Below are 23,785 nucleotides of genomic sequence, written 5' to 3' on the forward strand. Positions count from 1 at the left end.
AAGTAATTTAAATAGAAACCTCTAAATTTGTTAATGTTGTTTTTATACATTTCTTTTCCTGAACCTTATTTTAAGGTAGAGGAAGTTTTATTTATTGGAAAGGCATACTGAGATTACATGGCAGTTGAGAATGTTAAAAATAATTAGGAAAAGAACCCCTTAATAATAGATGAATTGATTTTTACGTAGTTAGTCTTTGTGAATGACGTATTCAACTGTACATTTATTTATTTTTTATTTTATTATTTTTTAAAAAGATTTTATTTATTTATTTGGGAGAGAGAGAGAGACAAAGATAGTGACAGAGATAGTGACAGCAAGCAGGAGTTAGGAGGAGAGGGAGAAGCAGGCTCTCCGCTGAGCAGGGAAGCCCGATGAGGACCTGAGCCGAGCTGAAGGCAGACGCTTAACCCACTGAGCCACCCAGGTGCCCCTCAGCTGTCCATTTTAAATACTCAGTTTACTCTTGAGACACACAGTCTGAAGTTTTATTTGCTTGGTTCTGTGCTAGCAGGCTTATTGTACACAAGGCCTTTGTTCAAACTCAGTTCATGGTTTCTTCTGCTCTGATAAACTTGGTTTTGAGTTTATATTTTTGTTAAGTACTAGAAAAATGATAGAAGCTTTCTCATTTTCTTAGGTATTTTAAGAAGAATATATAAGCTTCTTATTTTTTTTTTTCAGTTACTTCAGGCTTGACTATTAAAGTCTTCTTTCTTAGAGGAAAGTAGCTTTTATTATGTGTGAGGGGGGACCAGCAGAGTAATATGAAAGAAAATGGAAGAAAATTAAAGTTAGTAGGAAACTAACATTTATTGAGCACCTATTAATTAATTACCAAGTGTTAGACTAAGCTCTTTACACATACTTCCATTTAATCCTTGTACAGCAATTTTATGAGACAGATAAAATTATGAACAGGACACAGTTACCTTTATTAGTTTTATCTATATAGGAGTTGATAACTCCTATCTCTAATCCTAAGTAAGATAAATATAAATCTTTAAAATTAGACCATTTATTCCAAGTAATATTTTGAAGTATGTTATTATTGGTATTGGTAGTAGTATTTAAAAACTAAGTTGATGGGGTGTCTAGGTGGCTCAGTCGTTAAGTGTCTGCCTTTGGCTCAGGTCATGATCCCAGGGTCCTGGGATCGAGCCCCGCATCGGACGCCCTGCTCAGCGGGATGCCTCCTTCTCCCTCTCCCACTCCCCTTGCTTGTGTTCCCTCTCTCGCTGGCTGTCTCTCTCACTGTCAAATAAAAATCTTTAAAAAAAAAAAAAAACAACAACAAAAAAAACTAAATTGATGAACATGGGAGTTTTGTTTCCTTATTGTAGGACAACCCCACTGTCGTAGTGGAAGATCTAAGACTCTGCACAGTGAAACACTGTGAAGACATAGAACGACGTTTCTGCTTTGAGGTAGTCTCTCCAACAAAGTAAGTGGTTCTAAAGAATGAGAGTTGCTTTTAAGTTCCTATCGTTTATTTTAAAGAACTTTTCAGAGTAGAGAAACATTTGTGTTTTACTTGTGATTATGGTAGAGAGGGAAAAAAGTGCTTTAAAAGTAAATTTTAATAATTAATGATTACAAGTATTACAGTGAGATATTTATGTAACTTCTGCCCAGTATCATTTTCTTTAAATTCCGTAAAGGTTATTTATGTGGCCATATGAAAAGTTTTTAGCTGTCTTGATGATGAACTGACAGATGAGATCAATTTCTTTGATAATTATCATTTCATATTTCTACCCAAGAGAAAAAATTAATGTTATATTTGGTAAATTTAAAGTTTTTTTTTTTTAAATGTTCAGGGATTTGTGATTTTTTTCTAATAGGCAATTTATTTCATTTCTACTGATTTCTTCATGAACATAATCTGTCCTTAAAGATAGATGAAATAAAACCTTTCAAAAGAAATTACTTTTTGTTAGAAAATTATTAAATAGAGTAAACCTTATTTTTATTTGGGGGGGTTAACTTAGTGTCTGAGAAAACAATGTTATTTCCTTTTAGAAGTTGTATGCTTCAGGCAGATTCTGAAAAGCTGCGCCAGGCATGGATTAAGGCTGTCCAGACCAGTATTGCTACTGCTTATAGAGAGAAGGGGGATGAATCAGAGGTTAGTAAACAATATTGTAATATGATACATTGATTCTGGCAGTGATACATTGCCAGAAGTTTTTAATTTTATTTGCAGCATTATATGATTCTAACATTTTTTGTGGATGATGAATTTTGTAATTGAAAGAGGTTTTACTCTTAAAATCTAGATTCAATTTCTTTATTTCTCTTTACTTTATCATTTTAATATATGTTTAATTCAGTATTTGAATATATGTCCTAGATTGACATAAGGTATTCTAACATAAGTATTTTTCCCAAAATATTTTGTTATTCTTATTAATAAAAATTAGTAAAAAATAAAAGACTAGTAATTAGTAAAAATCAAAAAAGGAAAGCTCAGACTGTCTCTGGGTTGAAGTCTCCTTGGGTAAAATAAGCTGAACGTTCAGTTTTGGGTCATAGTCTGGCTTCAGCTTCCTAGTGATTTTACAGACGTTTGAGCAAGGCCATTAGTAAGTTTTGAGAAATGGAACTTAACAATTCCTCTGGTAACTTCTTGAAAATGAGACATTTGTGAGTCTGTGCATGTTTGAAAATGTCTTTATTTTATCCTCAGATTTGTTCGATGGTTTGGTTGGGTGTGGAGTTTTTAGGTTGAAATAATTATTCTTAACAATTTTAACAGCATTGTTTCGTTTCCTTCCAGCATTGCTGTTGGAATGTTTCTTATGACTGATCTTTTTTGTATTGCTCCTCTCCAATTTTCCTGTTTTCTTTTTCTGAAATTTCTGGACTGATTTTCTGATTTTCTGATTTTTTGTGTGTTTTTGCTCTACTTTCTCGGAGATTTTCTCAGTTAATCTCCAACACCTTCTGTTGAATACTTCAGTTCTGTTAGCACATACTACATTTCCAGGAGTTTTTCTTTTCTTTTCTTTTCTTTTCTTTTCTTTTCTTTTCTTTTCTTTTCTTTTCTTTTCTTCCTTTCTTTCTTTCTTTTTTTTTTTTTTTGCTGAATGTTTATACATGTAAACCTGTTCTTTCTTCATGGATACAGTGTTAGAGCTATGGTTTTTAAACATGGCTGCCTGTGATGATAACACAGGGATTTAAAAAAAATCCCAATACGTAGGTCCCTCTCCAGAGTAATGAAATGGAGTTGGGATCCAGGCGTCAATATTTTGAAAAGCTTCCTAGGTGATTTCCATATATCAGGCAATGTTGAGAACTATTGTGTCAGAGGTTTTTCCTGGCTATCTGGTAATCTGTTCTGATTACAAGTTAAGGACTAAAACCTCTTTGGACACTCTAAGAACATAGTTAGGACTTTGTTGACTATGAGCCTCTCTGAAGTCTGGACCATTTGTTGAGGAACAACTGGAGAGTTAGGATCTTTGGAATCTTTTCAGCTGGTATGATTTTCCAGAGAAGTCTCTTCAGTCTCCTGCAGAGGGGTGAGGGGCTGCTGGGAACGAGTTGCTTGGGATCTCAGTATTCAGTGTGTATATGTTCATTTAATCTTCTCCCTTCCACTTTTCAGGTAAATCGCATTCAGTGACTCTGTTTTACTTCCTCAGAGAATAAAATAGAATTCTAAGGATCTGTGTTTATGTGTGGGAGCACTCCCAAAGTGGCCTGGAGTTGGGGAAGGCACCTTGGGGTCTACCTGCTCCTTACACAGTCATTTGTCCGACTCTGATAACCACTACCATGGTTAACTGATACAAATCCTTGAGCCCTTCGAGTATTGTGTAATGTAAATTTATGAACTCAGATTTTTACTTAGTACCGTCATAAGATTTGGCCTTGGTCTGCTCAGTTACTATTATCCATCTATCTTCCAGCTTTCAAAATTTTGTTGCTGTTATTTGCTTTTCTGTTCTCCCTATTTTTGTGGGTAAATGTCTATTTTTTATTTTTATTTTTATTTTTTTTTAAAGATTTTATTTATTTATTTGACAGAGATAGAGACAGCCAGTGAGAGAGGGAGCACAAGCAGGGGGAGTGGGAGAGGAAGAAGCAGGCCCACAGCAGAGGAGCCCGATGTGGGGCTCGATCCCATAACGCTGGAATCACGCCCTGAGCCGAAGGCAGACGCTTAACTGCTGTGCCACCCAGGCTCCCCTAAATGTCTATTTTTTATACTGAAAAAAACCCCACAAAAATACAAAAGCTTTCTAAAGTAGATTACAGTCATTATCTCATTTCTTTTTTTTTTTTTTTTTTTAAAGATTTTATTTATTTATTTGACAGAGATAGAGACAGCCAGTGAGAGAGGGAACACAAGCAGGGGGAGTGGGAGAGGAAGAAGCAGGCTCATAGCGGAGGAGCCTGATGTGGGGCTCGATCCCGTAACGCCGGGATCACGCCCTGAGCCGAAGGCAGACGCTTAACCGCTGTGCCACCCAGGCGCCCCTCATTTCATGTCTAATAGTAATTTCTTAATATCATCTCTTACCCAGTCAATATTCAGATGTTCCCAGTTCTCCTCCAAATGTTTTCTGCAACCTGTTTACAAAGTAGCATCTTATCTATGACTGGGCATTGCATCTGGTGTTATGTCCCTCAAGTCTTTCAGTCTAGAACAAGGCCTTTTTTTCATGACAGTAACTTACTGAAGATAAGGTTAGTTGTTCTATAGAATTTCAGCTAATACAGTTACATCATAGGCGATATGTATACTTCACGTTCCAACGGGAGACACAAAATACCTGGTTATCCAGTCATTCATTGCTAATGCTGTCAGGCTTCTCTGTGAAGATGCAGCACACACATTGGATTAGAAAGATGACAGTTTGACTCCTCCACTGTAAAGTCACATTTCCTCCCTTTTCCCCAGTCTACTCTCTTATTTTGTATGATAAGTCTATTTTGTGTTACTTTGATCCCTTAAGATCTACTCCCCCTCCAACCATTCATCTAATGGTTTTACAGATGAATTTCTGATTTCATGATGATTTTCTAAACCTGTCATCCCATCTATATTGATTAACTTGAATTTTTATGTTAAATATAGCTTTTGTTTATCAGCTGGAGTTATTTAGTTACTGTAACAAAATGCTTGATTTTTTTTTTTGTTTTTAATTACCACATTTGGTTAGCTGATTAGCGACCTTAGGGGGAACAGATATCTAATTTTTTAGGGTATTGTTATAAATTCATGGATTTTTGTAGGTACAATAGGGTCTCAATCATACTAATTACTCCTTTTTACAAAATTATCTGAGTATAGTTGACACACAATGTTATATTAGTTTCAGGTATAGAACACAGTGATTCGACACCTCTATCCATTATCCTGTGCTCACCATAGTCACCATACAGTGTTACTACAATACCATTGACTGTATTACCTGTGCTGTACCTTTTATCCCTGTGACTTAGTCTTTCCATAACTGGAAGCCTTTATCTCCCTCTCCCCTTCACCCATTTTGCCCATCCCTGCACCCCCCTCCTCTCTGGCAACCATCAGTTTGTTCTCTATTTATAGGTCTGTTTCTGCTTTTTGTTTGTTTTTTTATTCATTTATTTTGTTGTTTAGATTCCACATATATGTGAAATCGTATTTGTCTTTCTTTGTCTGACTTATTTCAGTTAGCATAATACCCTTTGGGTCCATCCATGTTGTCACAAATGGTAAGATCTCATCCCTTTTTGTGGCTGCATAATATTCCTCTGTGTGTGTGTGTGTGTGTGTGTGTGTGCGCGCGCGTGCGCGCGCGCACGTGTGTTTGTCCATTCATCGGTTGATGGATCCTTGGGTTGATTCCATATCTTGGCTGTTGTAAATAATGCTGCAGTAAACATAGGGCTGCATCGATCTTTTTGAATTAACGTTTCCATTTTCTTTGGGGTAAATATCCAGTAGTGGAATTATTAGATCATATAGTGTTTCTAATTTTTTGAGGGACCTCCATACTGTTTTTCACAGTGGCTACACTAATTTACATTCTCACCAACCATGCACAAGTGTTCTTTTTTCTCCACTTTCTCACCAACAGTTGTTATTTCTTGTCTTTTTTATTTTAGCCATTCTGACAGGTGTAAGGTGATACCTCATTGTGGTTTTGATTTGCATTTCCCTGATGAGGCATCCATATTGGTAAGGAAGAAGTTAAACTATCACTCTTTGCAAATGATGTGATACTATACATAGAAAGCCCTAAAGATGTCACCAAAAAACTATTAGAAGTAGTAGATGAATTCAGTAAAGTTGGAGGATACAAAGTTAATACCCAGAAATTGGTTGCATTTCTATACACTAATAATGAAGTAGCAGAAAGAGAAAGTAAGAAAACAGTTCCATTTACAATTGCACCAAAAAGAATAAAATACCCAGGGATAAACTTAAGCAAGAAGGTAAAAGACCTGTACTCTTGGGGCACCTGGGTGGCTCAGTCGTTAAGCGTCTGCCTTTGGCTCAGGGCGTAATCCCGGAGTTCTGGGATCAAGCCCCACATCAGGCTCCTCCTCTCGGAGCCTGCTTCTTCCTCTCCCACTCCCCCTGCTTATGTTCCCTCTCTCGCTGGCTGTCTCTCTCTCTGTCAAATAAATAAATAAAATCTTCAAAAAAAAAAAAAAAAAAGGACCTGTATTCTGAAAGCTATAAAATACTGATGAAAGAAATTGAAGAAAACACAAACAAATGGAAAGATATTTCATGCCCATGGATCAGAAGAATTAATATCGTTAAAATGTTCATAATACCCAAAACAATCTACAGATTTAGTATAAACCCTGTCAAAATGCCAATCGCATTTTTCATGGAACTAGAACAAATAAAGCTAAAATTTGTATGGAACCATAAGAAGTCCTGAATAGCCAAAGTAATCCTGTGAAAGAAGAACAAAGCTGGAGGTATCACAATTCCAGATTTCAAGATATACTACAAAACTGTATGGTACTGGCAGAAAAATAGACACATACATCAGTGGAACAGAATACAAGCCCAGAGATAAACCTACACTTATATGGTCAGTTAATCTATGACAAAGGAGGCAAGACTATACAATGGGGAAAAGGCAGTCTCTTCAATAAATGGCACTGGGAAAACTGGACCACTTTCTAACACCATACACATAAATACACATAATAAATAAATACACATAAATAAACTCAAAATGGATTAAAGACCTACATGTGAGACCTGAAATCATAAAATTCCTAAAAGAGAACATAAGCAACAATATCTTTGACATGGGCCATAACAACATTTTTCTAGATATTTCTCCTAAGGCAAGGGAAAAAGAAGCAGAAACTACTGGGACTATATCGAAATAAAAAGTTTTTGCACAGTGAGGGAAACCATCAATAAAATAGAAAGGCAACCTACTGAATGGGAGAAGGTACATGTAAATGATATATCCAATAAAGGGTTAAGATCTAAAAAATATAAAGAACTTTTACAACTCAATACCAAAACCCCCCACAAATAATCTGATTAAAAATGGGCAGAGGACCTGACTAGACATTTTTCCGAAGAAGACATACAGATAAATGGCCAACAGACACATGAGAAGACGTTCAACATTAGTTTTTTTTTTTTTTTTTGATGTTCAGATTATTACACCTTTGTCCAGTAAAGGCTCAGGATAATGCCTTTTAATATTTTTTCCTGTTTTTTAGCAAAGTTTTGTGAGGGAACAAAATTAGGTGTGTATTCAGATCATTTTAATGAAGAAGCTGGTGGCATTGCTGAAATACCTGTTATGAAAAATCATACACTAGAAGTAATAGGAATTACAGGAAAAAAAGGCATAGGGCTGTCTTAAAAATCTGTGTAATTTTTTAACTAGAATACTTGCAGGAACTTTAGAATCCCAGTAAAAATACTAGAATAGTTAAATTCGTAATAAATGAATACTACCATATGATAGGACTTAACTTTAAAAATTGATGAAGATAGCATAATGGAAGAAGGGTGCAGTGGGGTTGAGGCTACTCAGTTATGGCGACAAAGGCAAAACACATAAAGGTCAGAGAGAATGAATTCAACACACACTTTTGAGTCCAAGCACATGGCTGAAATGAACCAAAAAGAATGGAAGGGATGGGTGTCATGTTTATTCCTTTGTTCCTGGAGGTGGCTAGCCCAGGTTCTGCTGTGTAGTGTACTTTGCTTTCAGCTTCTCTAATTTGGTGCAAAAACATTAGTTTCTGTAAACTGGGAATGGGCCAACAAGATTTCTGTATTATATTGACATCTTTTTCCTATCTGATAATTGCTTATGAGGAAATTCACATTATTGAACATGTTCTAGTAAAACAGATTTTTTAAAAATTTTGAAATCATTTCAAACTTATAGACAAGTTCCAATTATTGTACAAATAACCCCCCCCAACTATTTCAGAGTAAGTTTCTAACATGATGCCCTATCATCCATTATTTTAGTGTTACTTCCCATACCCTAGGACATTTCTCTTATAAAACCATGGTACTGCCATCATAATCAGGAAATGAGCATTGATACATGGCTACAGTTTAGTTCCCAAACATCTTTTAGTTTAACAATTGTCCCAGTAATGTTCTTTATAGCAGAAAGATCCAGTCCAGAAGCACAGGTAACATTAGATGTCACGGCTCTTCAGTTTCCTTCCCTCAGGAATAGTCCCTCAGTCTTACTTTGACCTTCTTGACCTTGATAGTTTTGAAGATAACAAATGAGTTATTTTGTGAAATGTCCTTCAGTGTGAGTTTGATGTTTACTCGCAAGGTTATGCGGCTTTGGCAGGTATATTACGTAAAAGATGCTGTGTTCTCAGTGCATACTCAAGTGGCACATAACTTTGATTTGTCCCATTATTGGTGATGTTAACTTTGATCACTTGATTAAGGTGGTGTTGGCTCGACTTCTGTATTATAATATTCCCTTTGTAGGTAGTAAGTATTTGGTAAGGGAGGTACTTTGAGACTATGTGAATATTGTGTTCCTCATCAGGCTTTAAATGTTATTTAATTATGTCAGTATAGGCCACTATTTTTTTCAATGTGTTATAATCCATTACTATCATTATTTGTTTTGCTCTTCAAATTGACCCAAGTTTGGGCTCCTGGGTGGCTCAGTTAAGCGTCTGCCCCTCCAGGTCAGGTCATGATCTCAGGGTCCCCGGATTGAGTACCGCTTTGGGCTCCTTGCTCAGCAGGGAGTCTGCTTCTCCCTCTCCCTCTCCCTCTGTCTCTCCCCCATGCCCGTGTGCTCTCTCTCTCACTCTGCTCTCTATCTCTCAAATAAATAAATAAATTCTTTTAAAAAATTGACCCAAATTTGGCCAGTGGAACCCTGGCTTCAGTATCCTTTTGACATGCTCCCATCAATCTGAGGCCATCCTTTCTAGCATGATGAGATGTTCTGGGTTCATCTTGCACTTTCTCTGCACCAGTGCTAAAATCAGCAGTTTCTCCAAAGAGCCCTAGTTCCTTTTGCTGGTGAATGGCTTTTAGAAACCAAGATAAAAGAATCTATGTATATACGTGTAGACATGTTTACAGCTATATTTCTTTATATATCGGTTCATATTGAAAACCATTAGTGTGCCTCTTGTATCTCCAGCTGTAAGCACACACAACAGGGTTTGTTCTAATTCTCTCGCTTTCCATATAAATAAATGGCTCCCTTTTATTTTTAACATGTTTACTTATCTGATCAGTTCCCCTATATGTAACCAACATCCTTCTTTGCTGCCTGCTGCCGCTCCTCAGGCTCCGGCACCTCACACTAGTGCTTTGTTCTCCCTCCTCAGTCTCTCCCTTCCCTTGCTGGGAATATAATTATGTAATTGATTTATTCTTTTGTAAGAAGCATACCGAGTCCAGTTTTTCACTGCAGTAATCAAAACAACTTGCAGTTCATTGAATACTTCAGAAAAACTTGGTATAAAATAATATTAATTTTATCCTTGAGTCTTAATAGTCTCATGTTTATTCCATCTGTCTCTGATCTTGCATGTTAAATAAGTGTTTCCTTTCTCCTCACCCTCATATCTTGTACATGTGTTCATTGCGTCATTTATTTTATATATACATATATTTATATTAAATGTAAATGTAAATACTTATTTACATAAATATATATGTATCTTCCAATGTTTATGCTTCTTCTGACAAGACTAAATGCCAGTTGATGGAGGAAACTACATCTTTTTATCCTTGAATCTGTAATACCTAGAACAGTGCCTGGCTTAGGCCCATAATAAGCCTTCAATTTATTGATTGGAAGCTTTTGTTTGGAGCAGGTAATGTGTAGCATAGTATTGCAATCTTTTTTTTTTTAAACAAATAATTCTTAATTCTTTTAGAAGCTGGATAAGAAATCATCTCCATCCACAGGAAGCCTGGATTCTGGAAGTGAGTCAAAAGATAAATTACTGAAAGGAGAAAGTGCGCTGCAGCGAGTCCAGTGCATTCCTGGCAATGCCAGCTGTTGTGACTGTGGTCTGGCAGATCCACGCTGGGCCAGCATCAACCTGGGCATCACCCTGTGTATCGAGTGTTCGGGGATTCACCGGTGGGTAGGCCTGTGCAGGGTGAGAGACTTCTTTTGGATGAATACACATAGTAAATTATTGTGTCCCATTGGTTATAGGGCCCATTTCTACTTGCCTTAATGTGACTGCCATTTGTGTCTTTGTAACTTTTGTAGAGTGAATAAAATTCTGGTTTGTGGAGTGCCTTAGAGGACTTTGTTTTACTATTTATTATTAGCCAGAAGAGCTCTCCTTATTTACATACATGTTGAAGGCTGTATTAGCAACTACGTCCCATTAAACTAGAAATAATTTGCATAATATGCAAAGAGAGACTCGATAGCTTTATATATTAATATGGTCTTTTCTTTTCCCTCTTAGGAGTCTTGGAGTTCATTTTTCAAAAGTGCGATCTTTAACTTTAGACACCTGGGAGCCTGAACTTTTAAAGGTAAAATACATACTTGCATAAAAATATTTCAGATTTTCACATAAAAGATCAGGATTTTAGAATCTTGATTTATAAGATGTTTGAGTTTCTCAATACTAACAATAAACTAAATTTTATTAGAACACATCTGAGGCTGTTTTGACAAATCTGGTATTTTTGTAATTGGGTTTTTTAAATTGCTAAGTTTATGTAGCACTTTTAATTGCAAGTCACTTCATCTTTTAAGGAAAACAGCATTCCTACATTTTTATGTTTTCTTAAAAAAACCTTCAATTCTGTGCCTTAATTTTAATCTTTTATATTTATATAACTTTTTGTTAAAGGTATAACAGACATATTAGCGTGCCCCAGAATGGATTGGGATAGCATGTTGTTATCATTGGGCCATTTTAGCATAGGACCATTTGCAGATTTACATTTCTCAGGGTAGTAGTCATCAAACTAAGACATCTTTTCGCCTTGTGTAAGGATGAATCCTTCATATCTATGAAAATGTCATTAATCATTTTAGACCATAACTCAGTTTCTCGTAAGATTTATAAAACTCATATTGGTTAGTAATATATTCCTTTTAATTCCCACCATTTAGTTTACCATATTATAAAAAAATATGTATTAGTTTAAAGATTATAGTATACTTTGCATTTATTTCTGTGTGAAATTATATTCTTAATGTATTTTTATTTCAATCTGTAAACTAGTAATCCTCTCACTTACGTAAACATTTGTTTTGTGGAATTACTGTGTAAACATCTGGATGAAAGTGATAAGTTGGCTCCTGAGGTAGAGCCCTATTTAGATAGATTCTATTAATTGTTATAAATTCAAAGGAGAAGAAAGTGGGGGATAAGAGGTAGAGAGCTAATTTTTTGGCATCAATTTTTTTAGCTATGAACTTCATTGATATAATTTTTAAAATTAGGTTGAAACACAGTTGTCTGGTACATTAAAAAATATAACCACAAGTTTTAAACAAAATATTTTGAAACTCATATATATAAAATATAAGGAGAAAATAGTTTACTTCCATTTTAAAACTGAACCCGTTTGGCCTTTTTTCATTTAATTTACCAAGCATTATGAATAATATACAGCATTGTGCTAGCCATAGTTGAGGGAAGGTGAGTCAGGAGAAACCCTTTCTTGGAAGAGTGGTAGTCTTCTAGGGGGAGGTATTCTGTTAATCGAAAAATGATGATATTGCTCTTGGTCCTTGTCTTAATTTGTGTTAACTTTAAACATCTTTGTGGGATGAGCATTGGCAGAGTATGCAAAAGAAATGAGTTCATTGTACTTGCTTTAAGGACTTTTATAGTATTTTATAGTATTTTTATAGTATTTTTAGGAATTTGTAGCTTATTTTTCTTTTTTCCTGCCAAAACAGCTTATGTGTGAGTTGGGAAATGATGTTATAAATCGAGTTTATGAAGCTAAAGTGGAAAAAATGGGAATAAAGAAACCACAACCAGGACAAAGGTATTATTTCAGTTGTCTCCATGTATTACTTTTTTTTTTTTTTTTGTGAGCAGGAATATAGCTATGATTTTATTTCACTATAATTGATATGTAATATTGAGACAGACTGTTTAGAAGAGACTGTTAAAATATGGCTATCTATTTCTTGGGTAGGTATTAGATAATTATTTTTTATTGATTAGGTAATCAACTGTAGGCTCCAGATGAGAATCTTAAATATTAAAAGTCTTTACATAGAATGTAAAAGCTCTTAGCAGATAAAGTAGACCACTTCTGTTATTGGCAGGCCTTTATAAAGAGATAATCTGTTCATTAATGTCTCTAAGGATCAATTTTCTATTATCAACAATGAATGAATAGTTTTACATTGTTTGACTTCATTCAGTAAATATCTGTTAAGGGGTCCCTGGGTGGCTCAGTCAGTTGAGTGTCCAGCTCTTGATTTCGGCTCAGGTCATGGTCTCAGGGGTCAGGGATCAAGCCCTGGTTCTGGCTCTGCACTAGGCATGGAGCCTGCTTAAGATTCTCTTCCTCTTACTGCCCTCCTACCATGCTCGTGCTCTTTCTCTCTCTCCCCCCAAAAAGAAAAAAAATATATATCTGTTAATCATGTACTTTATACATGGCATTATGATGTTAAAGAATTGAAGATGAAAGGGTAGCTTCTGGTAGGGGAGAGTACTTAATTGCTGTTTGAAATTATACTTCCAATTCTGTATATGGAGGCTCAGTGAATGAAGCAGCTAAGAGTGCCCTCAAGGTACATAATTAATTTTTGTTGTTGATGTTGCTTTTAGTCTTTATGATTCCTTACTTTTAGCATTAAAATTTTACTTGCCATAATCCTGTGTTGGGATTTTATGTTCGACTAAATCTTTATGTATAATCAATATTTTTTTGAAAGTTTTTATTTATTTATTCAAGGGTGAGAGAGAGAATGCCCAAGCGGGGATGGGGGGTGGGGGGGGGGCGCGGGTAGGGGCAGAGGGAGAAGAAGAATCAGGCTCCCCGCTGAGCAGGAAACCTGACACTGGCTTGGATCCCAGGACCCCAGGATCATGACCTGAGCCAAAGGCAGATGTTCAACCGACTGAGCCACACAGGCTTCCCTATGTATAATCAATATTATTTTAAAGTTATTGCTGTCTGCGCTAATATCACTTAAGTGAGATTATTTGTAAAGCGTGGCCAAGTTCTTTCAGACCTTGAAATATCTATTTTAGCCAAAGATTTAGCTATTTTAAAGGGATATAAGTAAGAAAAAGTATAGAACAGACTTGGCATTTTATGATTGTATCAGAAAAGTTTAAAATGTGACATTTTTTCTTCCCCTTTAATTAGTAGTGCTATGTTGTTTTAAAGTAGTTGTCTTAGGAAAAATTATGACTGACAATAGTGATAATTCATCTCTTGATGCTATCTATTGGAATAAAATGAAATTAATTTCTATAAATTTTTGTAGTTTTCTTGGTAATGTTTTCCATTTTGTAAAAAGCACAAGGGAATATGTATAGAAATGAATGAGCCCAGAAATTAAGAGAATAAGAGTGCCGTGTTAATTCTTGTGATTGTTCAGTTAGTTTGCTACTTGTATTTCATTTGAACATGAGATCATAGTTTATTAAATATGTGGAAGGGAAATATGTTGCATAATATCACAAATTTAGTTTTAACTAGTAATACATTTAGTGACTTTTTGGGAAATATTCGGTATGTAATGGCTTCTTTTCAGTATTAGCCATACTAAGAGATTAAGCAGAACATCATGACATTTTTATGTATACCAGACAGGAGAAAGAGGCATATATCAAAGCAAAATATGTGGAAAGAAAATTTGTGGATAAATATTCTATATCATCATCACCTCCTGAGCAGGAAAAAAGGATTGTCTCCAAAAGTTGTGAAGAAAAGAGGCTGAGCATTTCTAAACTTGGGCCAGGTGACCAAGTCAGAGTACCTCTCCAAAGTTCAGGTATTATAGCTTATTTGTTGTGTATAGAAATATTGTCTTAAACTGAGTCACTTTCTTAATCTCTGAATTAGTAGCCATTGTAGATTATCTAAATGCTCAAGACCTGTTTCCTTCTACATATTCTCAGGAACAATTGGATTTCTGTGGCTTTAAAACAGTTAAATAGTGTCTTGGTAATTCACATTTCTTGGTAATGTGTATATTCTAAAGAATAAAACTGCTTAAAATGCAAGGGGAGATGGGAATTATAAATCTATCATGGCAACAAGCCCTAAATATCTGATTAACCACCTAATATCCTTCCTATTTTTTTCCTCCTAAATTTTTCCCAGTAACGTTTTTTCCTGCCCTTTTCCCTTCTTATGGCCTGCTTTGTGCTTTGCTAACTTGCATGTCCCCAGTGGTTGCTGTAAATAGCGACGAGGCCAGGCGGGAGTCTCTGTTCTGTCCTGATGAGCTAGATTCACTCTTCTCCTACTTTGATACTTCTTCAAAACTACGTAGTAGTAAGTACTACTCTTGTGGAGCATTCCAAGTCTGTGCCAGTGGTCATTGTGCGGTGTGGCCATTTCTCTAGATGTTACCCATTGTCTTAGAATTACACATTACTTGCAGTCATACAATAAATTAAGCTCTTCACCACGCCTGCCATATTACGGGATAATGAGATGTGTTGCGACTCTGAAGATAAGTCTATTTTCAGGCTTTGTGATTGATTCATATTTTGATAAGCTACATGTTTGAAAGGATTAAAATTGTGTTAAATGTGGTGGTGGCCAAGTTCATGTTGACGTATCAGAGCTCGTTTTAAAACCTTGTTGCTTGTGGTAGATTGTTTTCTGAATGGCATGAACTTTAATCACTAGCTGATTTTTCTTTAAAACAGTCAAAAGTAATGATAGTGGAATCCAGCAGAGCTCTGATGATGGAAGAGAATCTTTACCCTCCACAGTGTCTGCCAATAGTTTATACGAGCCCGGTGAGTTTTGGTGAAATTCAATGTTAACTGGTATTGTTTGCATGTGCTTTGTGCTTAGTCTTGATTAAATAAATTCTAAAGAAAGAGCTTAGCCTTTTAGAAGGTGTTGTAAAATGAGAAAGCAGCTATTTCTTTTCATATTTGAAAGTCTCTTCTAGCTGTACATTCTTCTAAGCCTCATGATACGTGCTAAACGTGCCTAGTCAGTCGCTAAGGATACTTTTTAATCCACATGAACCATGTCTTATTACTCTTTCTCTTTTTTTATGGCTGCTTTATCAGGAGAAAGAGATTAGCAACTCCCTCTGCATTATATTTTTCTTCTGACCTGTGCTTTCTCCCTATATTCTCTCCTCCCTGATTTCCATGATTTTGACCTTGCAGAATGCCCAGGGTAGTGAGCATTTTTTTGAATTACTTCAATTATTTATACTGTAAATTGTGGTGGTATTGGACCATCCTAGGAATAAAGTGAGGCTTGGTCTGGTAGTAAAATTCTTCAGGAATTTTTTACCAGCTCTTGTAAGTCCTTAAATCCAGGCCTATAGGAATATACCTAATTTTAATCTAGTACAGGGTAATTAACTTCCCATTGAATCCTGGCAGGACAACAAAGGTCTAGCATACCATTCGGCGTCTTTATAAGAGAAGAAGTTTGTTTGGGGCGTGATCAGTCTGTTGGAAATAACATATTTTTATGAAAATCACCCATTCGTTCATTTTGTTAAATTAGCAGTTTCTTTTACATCTTTTACATTGTGGTACATTCTAAGAGTTCATTTTTATTTTTTGAATTGTGGTAAGGTATACATAACAGAAAATTTACCATCGTCACTATTTTTAAATGGACAGTTGTGTGGCATTGATCCTTTTGCTGTTGTCACCACTATCCAGCCACAGAGCTCTCTTCGCCTTACAACAACTAAGAAAAGTTTCCTGTACCTAAGAAACGACACCTTCCCATTCTCGCCCGCCATGCTCATTTTTATCGATGTATTTGTGTTTGCTTTTCAGAGGGAGAAAGGCAAGATTCTTCTGTGTTTCTCGACTCTAAGCATTTTAACCCAGGACTCCAGCTTTATAGGGCTTCGTATGAGAAAAATCTTCCTAAAATGGCTGAGGCTTTGGCTCATGGTGCAGATGTGAACTGGGCTAATTCAGAGGAAAATAAAGCAACACCACTTATTCAGGCCGTATTAGGGGTATGGATTCATACATTGTAAAACATAAAAAATTATAATTCATTGTGAACATAACTTTAGCATTATTTTTTGCTTTAAGAGGTGGGTTTGAGAGCTGGTAGTGATTTCTGAGCATACTTTGATTATGTAAGTTCAATTTTTTTTTCTCACTGGAAGAGAATTCTGGTGATGAATGTAGTGTCTTTTGCTAGATCACAAACTGCAAATTAAATCCCTATTGAAGTCATTCTTGGGAAGAAAATAATATAATTTATCATTTTTCTGCTCTTACTGGGGAGTATTTTCTCTTTTGGGGAAAAGGAAACAGAAAGGCTATCAGAGTAAATGCCTGTTTTTAATAGAAATAATGTTATTGTTTGCTTTTTTGTATATTGTTTTTTTCTGTTTTCCTCTAAGGGTTCTTTGGTGACCTGCGAGTTTCTCCTCCAGAATGGTGCTAATGTGAACCAGAGAGATGTGCAGGGGCGCGGCCCACTGCACCATGCCACTGTCTTGGGACACACAGGGTAAACTGTCGTGCTTTCATATTTAAGTAGATTTTATTTGAAAAATTATTTTGAAATGATGTTTTGCTTTTTCTCAGGCGAAGGCCATTGGGAAGAGTTTATAAAATGATACTTTCCTATGACTTTTATTGTCATGATGGAATTTGAAATTTTAAAAATCTCATGCAGAAAAAAGCTGTTACTTTTCAGATAAGAAAGTTGCAAAGCCTGTTTTGAACTTTACGTGCCATTTATATAGATCAGTTCTAGTATTTAAAACTGTTACTGAAATTATGGTGCTTTTGTCAGATAACTAAGTCTGTGTTTGTATTTATGGTGTTCACATACATTGTGTGTGTAGCACACACATTTGGGGAGAGTTTTGTAATTTTGGACGTTTGAGTTTTCCCACAGGATAGCTAAAGTCTAATTTTAAAGGGGGGGTAATCAGAAGGGGGAATGAAGCATGAGAGACTATGGACTCTGAGAAACAAACTGAGGGCTTCAGAGGGGAGGGTGGTGGGGAAATGGGATAGGCTGGTGATGGGTAGTAAGGAGGGCACGTATTGCATGGTGCACTGGGTGTTATACACAACTAACGAATCATCGAGCTTTACATCAGAAACCGGGGATGTACTGTATGGTGACTAACATAATATAATAAAAAATCATTAAAAAAAATAAATTCTTAGTCTGTGCTATTGCTGTTGAGGTGTCTGAAGCAATATTTAGACTCACAGAACAATAAAGCCATAAAAATGGATTTTCTAATAGCAGGTACAAATGAAGTCAAAATGTTGACCTTAAATGAAAAGTCTGTGTCATAGATGATTGTTTTTAAATAAAATATCTCAGGATATCCAATTCTTATTACCCCAACAAGCAAGACACTGTTCTTTTTTAAGTTTATTTAAAGCATCTTATATTTTTTTAAAAACATTTTCTATTTTTATCAAAGCTTACTTTTGTCAGCAAAGAGATGGAGTTCAATAACTTCATCATAAAAACTTTTGTATAACTTAAAAATGTTCGTATTTAATTCATTTTTTTGTATTTTCTTCTTAACCACTCTTCCTATTTTACTTCATAGACTCCATTTACTCATTCTATCCTATTTTTTCATTTTTGTCAGTTTCTTCAAGTTATGAATATTTGTGGAGTCCAGTGGGAGGATTACCTTCCACTCTTTGCTGTTGAATTATTGTTGATATGATGTTAACATTGCCTCAGATTCCATCTTTCCCAAATAATGACCTTGAGTGATTTCTGTTTTAAGTTTATGGATATATGTGTACATCTTTTTCTGATACTATTTGAGGGTAGGGACCATAATTTATACATCCCACTTTGCTACATAGCACCAAGTTAAAATGTAATCTTGAGATTTGTAAAATGCTGATTATGGTAAATATTTATATTACAGCCAGTGTTCAGTAAATAGCTGTAGAATGAGTCAAGAATTTCCCAATGAAAATGTTATTTCTTTAGATAGTGCTTTTTATTTTTTTAAGGTGAATACTATTTTTTTTTCCTTATTGGCAATGTCTCAAAAATGCTGTTTCCTTAAACAGGCAGGTATGTTTATTTCTAAAACGAGGTGCCAATCAACATGCCACTGATGAAGAAGGGAAAGACCCTTTGACTATCGCTGTGGAAGCAGCCAATGCTGATATCGTGACCTTGTAAGTTTTTTTTTTTTCTTGATTATTTCTCATACAATTTATTACTTGTACAGGTTTTTAACATAGTTTCATGCATTGGTATGAACTATAAACTTGATTGATTGTTTATTGTGCCATGAACCTCTCTAGACACATTATACAGATTAAGCGCTTTACACACATGAACTTATTAGGTTCTCATAACAACCCTATGAGGAAGATATTATTGTTATTAGCCTCCTTTTATAAGGAAGCTGTGCCACAGATAATTTGAGAAACTGGTGACTGGTGGAATGGGGATTTGAAACAAAGAATTTTGGCTCTAAAACCCATGTTCTTAGCCACTTCTTTTATATTGCCTGACTGGTAAGAACACAAAACCAATGGCTTCTCTAAAATGGATTCTTTAATTCTCACTACAGTACTAGGGCAGGGGTTGGAGTGGTACAGTAACAGGCCGTTATTCTACTCAAGAATCTCATTTATTCTACCTGAAGAGTTAGAGGATTATAAGTGGGGGGACAGCTGCATTGGTGTTAAGTCACTTTTGCGGTTGCGTCGCCTTTGGGCAGTGATACTCAGGATCTGTTTGTGCTTATTTTTTTAAGGAATTATTCACATGAATATTCTATTGTAAGATAAAAATAGTTTTTTAATGTGTGAACATGATTGAATATGATCTGTTAAAGAGCTTTGAGATCTTAATTTGATTTTCATCTTAGATCAAAATTGTTTGTTTACACCGGAACCTAGAAATGTGATCGTCACCTACACCTTATTGTTACGTAGGAAGTACGTTGTATGAAGTCACTTACTCATTCTATTCTGGGTTGAGAGAAGGCCAGAATTGTCAATCCCCTGTTACATGGGTAGAGGGAGTTCCATTCACACTACTGAATCTCAGTCACTTACAAAGAGAAACTCTCCCGACTGCCTTAAACAACTGAGCTGCCGCTGAGAAGTCTTGCCTTGTCATATATCCCTCCTCCCTGGCCCCTGCCGAATTAAGACACACAGTAAAACATGCTTTCTCTGCACTCAATGTCCTTTCCCCACTGGAGAGGTTATTACAATTTTGAAGGCTATTGTAGGAAAATTTAGAACTTTTAAATCATTATAGATTCACCATTGGATAAAGTTAAGTTATTAAAGAAAAGATAGGGATAGAATAGAGAAAGAAATTCTTATATTAATGGCCCCTTTTGGGGCCCCTGGGTGGCATAGTCAGTTAAGTGTCTGACTCTTGGTTTTGGCCAGGTCATAATCTCAGGCCCCACATTGGGCTCTGAGCTCAGTGGGGAGTCTGATAAAGTTTCTCTCTCCCTCTGCCTCCCCCTCATGCTCGCTCTCTTTCTCTAATAAATAAATAAGTCTTTAAAAAAATAATGCCCCCTTTTCCTCAGAAATATCTGTTCCCAAATTGTCTAAATTTTCTCACTTTACTTTGTGTGAGGACTTCAGTTTCACTCAATAATTTTTGAAAATAAGTGTCCTCTGAAAAGTTCAAATATCAAAGAGGACTGACTTAAGGCACTATTAACTCACGCAGTGGTTGTGAGGAGATGGAAGGGAATGGAATGGTGGTATTCTGAAAAGAGGGAAAGCTCATGTCAGATGCTGCAGGTGCCTGAGAGTGCATGTCAGTAGAGGGTGATGGAGCTCTCATTGGGCAGTGAGTTTTTGGTGGCCGAAAGCACAGGCAAATAGCACAAATAGTACAAAGTGGGAGAGGTGCACCAAGGGCAACATTTGCCCCTTTCAAAATGTTGCTTAAAGTTAGTAAGAAAATGGGAGGAAATTCTTGTCTTCTTAATCCACTGCTATGTGTCTTCCTGCTGCCAGGATGAATAGCCCAAAAAAGAATGTATAACCAAATGGTAACCTTGGGGAAATCTTGGTAACCTGTGGTCATTTAATACACCAGAATGTATTTCCACTATTCAGACTAACACATGCGATATACATGTCTGGAACTACCTCCCCTCAGGGTGAACCAGAATGAACTTATATGGTACGATATGCCATTCCATACTGTAGAAGCAGTTCTTTCAGCAGTTGGCGGTTAAAGTGTGGCAGTTTGCTGTCAAAGCTAGGTAGTCTCTGGAGTCTGGAGGAAGTAAGCTATTGGACATGCTGCAAGGGTCCTGCTTAAACAGAGCTGCAATGGACTTGTTAGAAATCCTTTATTGTCAGGGCTCCTGGCTGGCTCAGTCAGTAGAGCATGCAACTCTTGATCTTGGGGTTGTGAGCTTGAGCCCCATGTTGGGCATAGAGATGTACTTAAAAATAAAATTTTTAAAGAGAAAAAAATAAATCTTTTATTGTCTTCTCTCATGAGGATTGTATAAAGAAAACTTAAAACTAAATCTGCATCTATTTTAGTGGCAAATACTGGGAAAAGAAAAAAATTATATCAGTGTATGTTTTTACCTGTTTATACAATTCACTAGTTAATGAATATTTATACTACATACTTCATCTAAAAATCCTTTCCTTTAATTTTAGGTTACGTTTAGCAAGAATGAATGAAGAGATGCGGGAATCAGAAGGACTTTATGGACAGCCAGGTCAATATTCTACTAATAACCATACTGAGATGCAGTATAAGAAATGCATTCAGGAATTTATTAGTTTACAACTGGAAGATTCATAGTTCTTTAGCGAACTGACTTAATACTCTAGAGATTTTATAACTTACTTGTAAATTGTGAGTTGTTATGTATTGTACCTACTGAATTCTTGAGAGTGGCTAATTCCCGAGCCTTTAAAACTCCGTCACTGTTCCTACTACAGTACACATTTACTTGCTGTGTTCAACTCTGGCTGCTGACTTCGTTATCTGCTGTACAGATGTCTTCCATATACATTCCAGTGATGCGAATGGAATGATAACCTATCTTTATACCCTTACAGCAGCACAATAGTCATTTTCATTTTGGAATTCTCTTTAGCTGTCAAGTGAATATAACAGAGTTGTTTTCATTTTGTTATTCAGGGAATTTCTATAAATTGTGTTCAGGGAAAAAAAACAAATCACCATGTGTTTGGCATATAAAAAGTCAGTATGGAAAATACCTAGAAAAAGGTTACTGAATGAAGAGTTCTGTACTCTGATCTAAAAATAAGTTGTAGGTTTAAAAATAAAATTTACTAGTAGTTTAAGAAGTCCATAATGGGAGTGGAGTTAGTTTAAAAGGTATAGAGAAAAGGTCTCACTTTTTTGCCCCCAGCAATCATACAGTATCTGTTGGATAAATGTAAGTATTTAGAGCAGTATTTTATGAACCTGATGGCAGAGTAGACTTGTTAGAGAAACCTCAACTCCGGATCAGCTCACGTCTCATTTTGAGTAATTTTCACCTTTGAGTCAAGATGTCAGGAAAAGGAAGAAATGTTGCTAATCAGATTCCTTTCTTTGATGAACACATCCTAATTAGACATTCTTCACAAAGAGAAGAGTAATAATTGGGTCTCCAGTTTCATGAATTTGAGTATATGAATTACTTTGTTTTAAATTCATATACGTATTAGTAAAAAATTTCAGAAATTCATGACCAAAATAATTGAGAATATTAGTTTCAATAAGTATATTTGGTTTTTTTAAATGAGTATTAATGTATTGTTTTTGAAGTGACTTGGTAATATCATCTATTCTGTTTAAATATGTTTTGAAATTTCGGTATTTTATGCTAGCTTCAGCCATTAACTTTTATTTTAACTGGATTAATATATAATTAATATAAATATGGGGCCATTCTTTTCTCAGAGGAGTATATTTACTACTTATTGTTGGTCTAGTTTAATAGGGAACAAGTAAGAACTTTGAGAATAAAGGCACTTTAGCTAGATACTTCTAATCTAGGGTGTCCCACTTTAATCCTATGGATCAAACAGTACTACTGACTCATGGTTTACCAAGATGTAAGAGTGCTGATTAAGGGTGAAGTGTCAGCGTTAATTCTGAATTTCACCCATTTGTTTTAAACTTGAATGTTAGATTTTAAATAAGTTATAATTTTGTAACAGATATACTTAAGTGAGAGTATTACTAGGCCATTTTTGAGGCCTTTGTAGTTTAAGCACTTTAAAAATAAAAATTATTTGAAGGATATGACCTGATATTTGTGAGGTAAGAGTGAACTTAAAGACTTTAAGTTAAATAATTCTTATTCCTGAAATTTTAAAACTTAAATGTTTGGTTAGCTGTTCTTTCCTTGAGCTATTTGCTTATGAAGTTACACCCAACTGATTAGTCATAAGGTCAGTGGCCAACTTTCCTTTGGAGTTGGGAAGCTTGAAAGGACAGGGGCTCCATGTTCTTGCAACTTCTAGTTCCACCCAAATTGCTTGGGCTTCTGCTGCCACCCTTTAGGGGTGCTCAAATGTCTCTTTTACTGTTGTTTTATGTAGAAGTTTGTGAGTATACGCCTTCCTTTCCTCAACAGAAAAATGAATTTTTCCAATTTATTTCACTGAAAATTTGAACAAGAAAAGCCTCACTTAAAAAAAAAAACAAATATTTTTTTCTATCACTCTCAAATCTAAGTTTAGAGGTTAAAAATAGATCAGAATTCTGGAAATGGTGTATCAGAATAAAATGAGAGGATAATCTTGATAATAGTTAGATTTGTAACGCATTTGGGGGGTCTCATATGTAAAGCAGAACAATTTTATGTACTTATACAGGTGACCTGGTGAAATGGCACAGCAGTTGCTCTCTGGCTACTTTTCCTTTCCTTCTTGAGTCTTCGGGGAGCAGAAATGTTTGCTCAGGCAGTAGGTCTTTCTTTCCTCCACTTGTCACTGTTCTTTTTCTCTCATTAATTTTGGTTGATTGTTTTATCTAGATCCTTTTTTTGTTGCCTAGCAATAACTCAGAATTGTGGGTAATTTTAAAATGCAGGTATTTTCAGTATTTTGATCATGAAGAGCCCTATCATTTATAAGTCTCAGATATAATCTTTGGGAATCATGGACATATTTCTGAGAAACCCCACTTCTGAACCTTCTATCTACAACCCTA

The 23,785-nt window shown here is 35.6% G+C and overlaps 1 protein-coding gene across 3 annotated transcripts in view; it reads left to right on the forward strand.

Annotated features, from left to right (window-relative positions):
* ACAP2 (ArfGAP with coiled-coil, ankyrin repeat and PH domains 2) overlaps positions 1 to 23,785 on the forward strand; it is a 140,201-nt gene that overhangs the window by 108,725 nt on the left and 7,691 nt on the right. For all 3 annotated transcript variants that reach the window (XM_040621408.1, XM_040621409.1, XM_040621410.1), the window contains 11 exons: positions 1,344 to 1,444; positions 2,023 to 2,128; positions 10,369 to 10,577; positions 10,918 to 10,987; positions 12,372 to 12,463; positions 14,251 to 14,435; positions 15,322 to 15,414; positions 16,429 to 16,616; positions 17,013 to 17,122; positions 18,673 to 18,783; positions 21,268 to 21,329. In XM_040621408.1, coding sequence (XP_040477342.1) covers positions 1,344 to 1,444; positions 2,023 to 2,128; positions 10,369 to 10,577; positions 10,918 to 10,987; positions 12,372 to 12,463; positions 14,251 to 14,435; positions 15,322 to 15,414; positions 16,429 to 16,616; positions 17,013 to 17,122; positions 18,673 to 18,783; positions 21,268 to 21,329 — 1,327 coding nt within the window. The remainder of the gene's footprint in view (positions 1 to 1,343; positions 1,445 to 2,022; positions 2,129 to 10,368; positions 10,578 to 10,917; positions 10,988 to 12,371; positions 12,464 to 14,250; positions 14,436 to 15,321; positions 15,415 to 16,428; positions 16,617 to 17,012; positions 17,123 to 18,672; positions 18,784 to 21,267; positions 21,330 to 23,785) is intronic.

Source organism: Ursus maritimus, unplaced genomic scaffold (assembly GCF_017311325.1).
Source record: "Ursus maritimus isolate PB19 unplaced genomic scaffold, ASM1731132v1 scaffold_4, whole genome shotgun sequence".
NCBI lineage: Eukaryota > Metazoa > Chordata > Mammalia > Carnivora > Ursidae > Ursus > Ursus maritimus.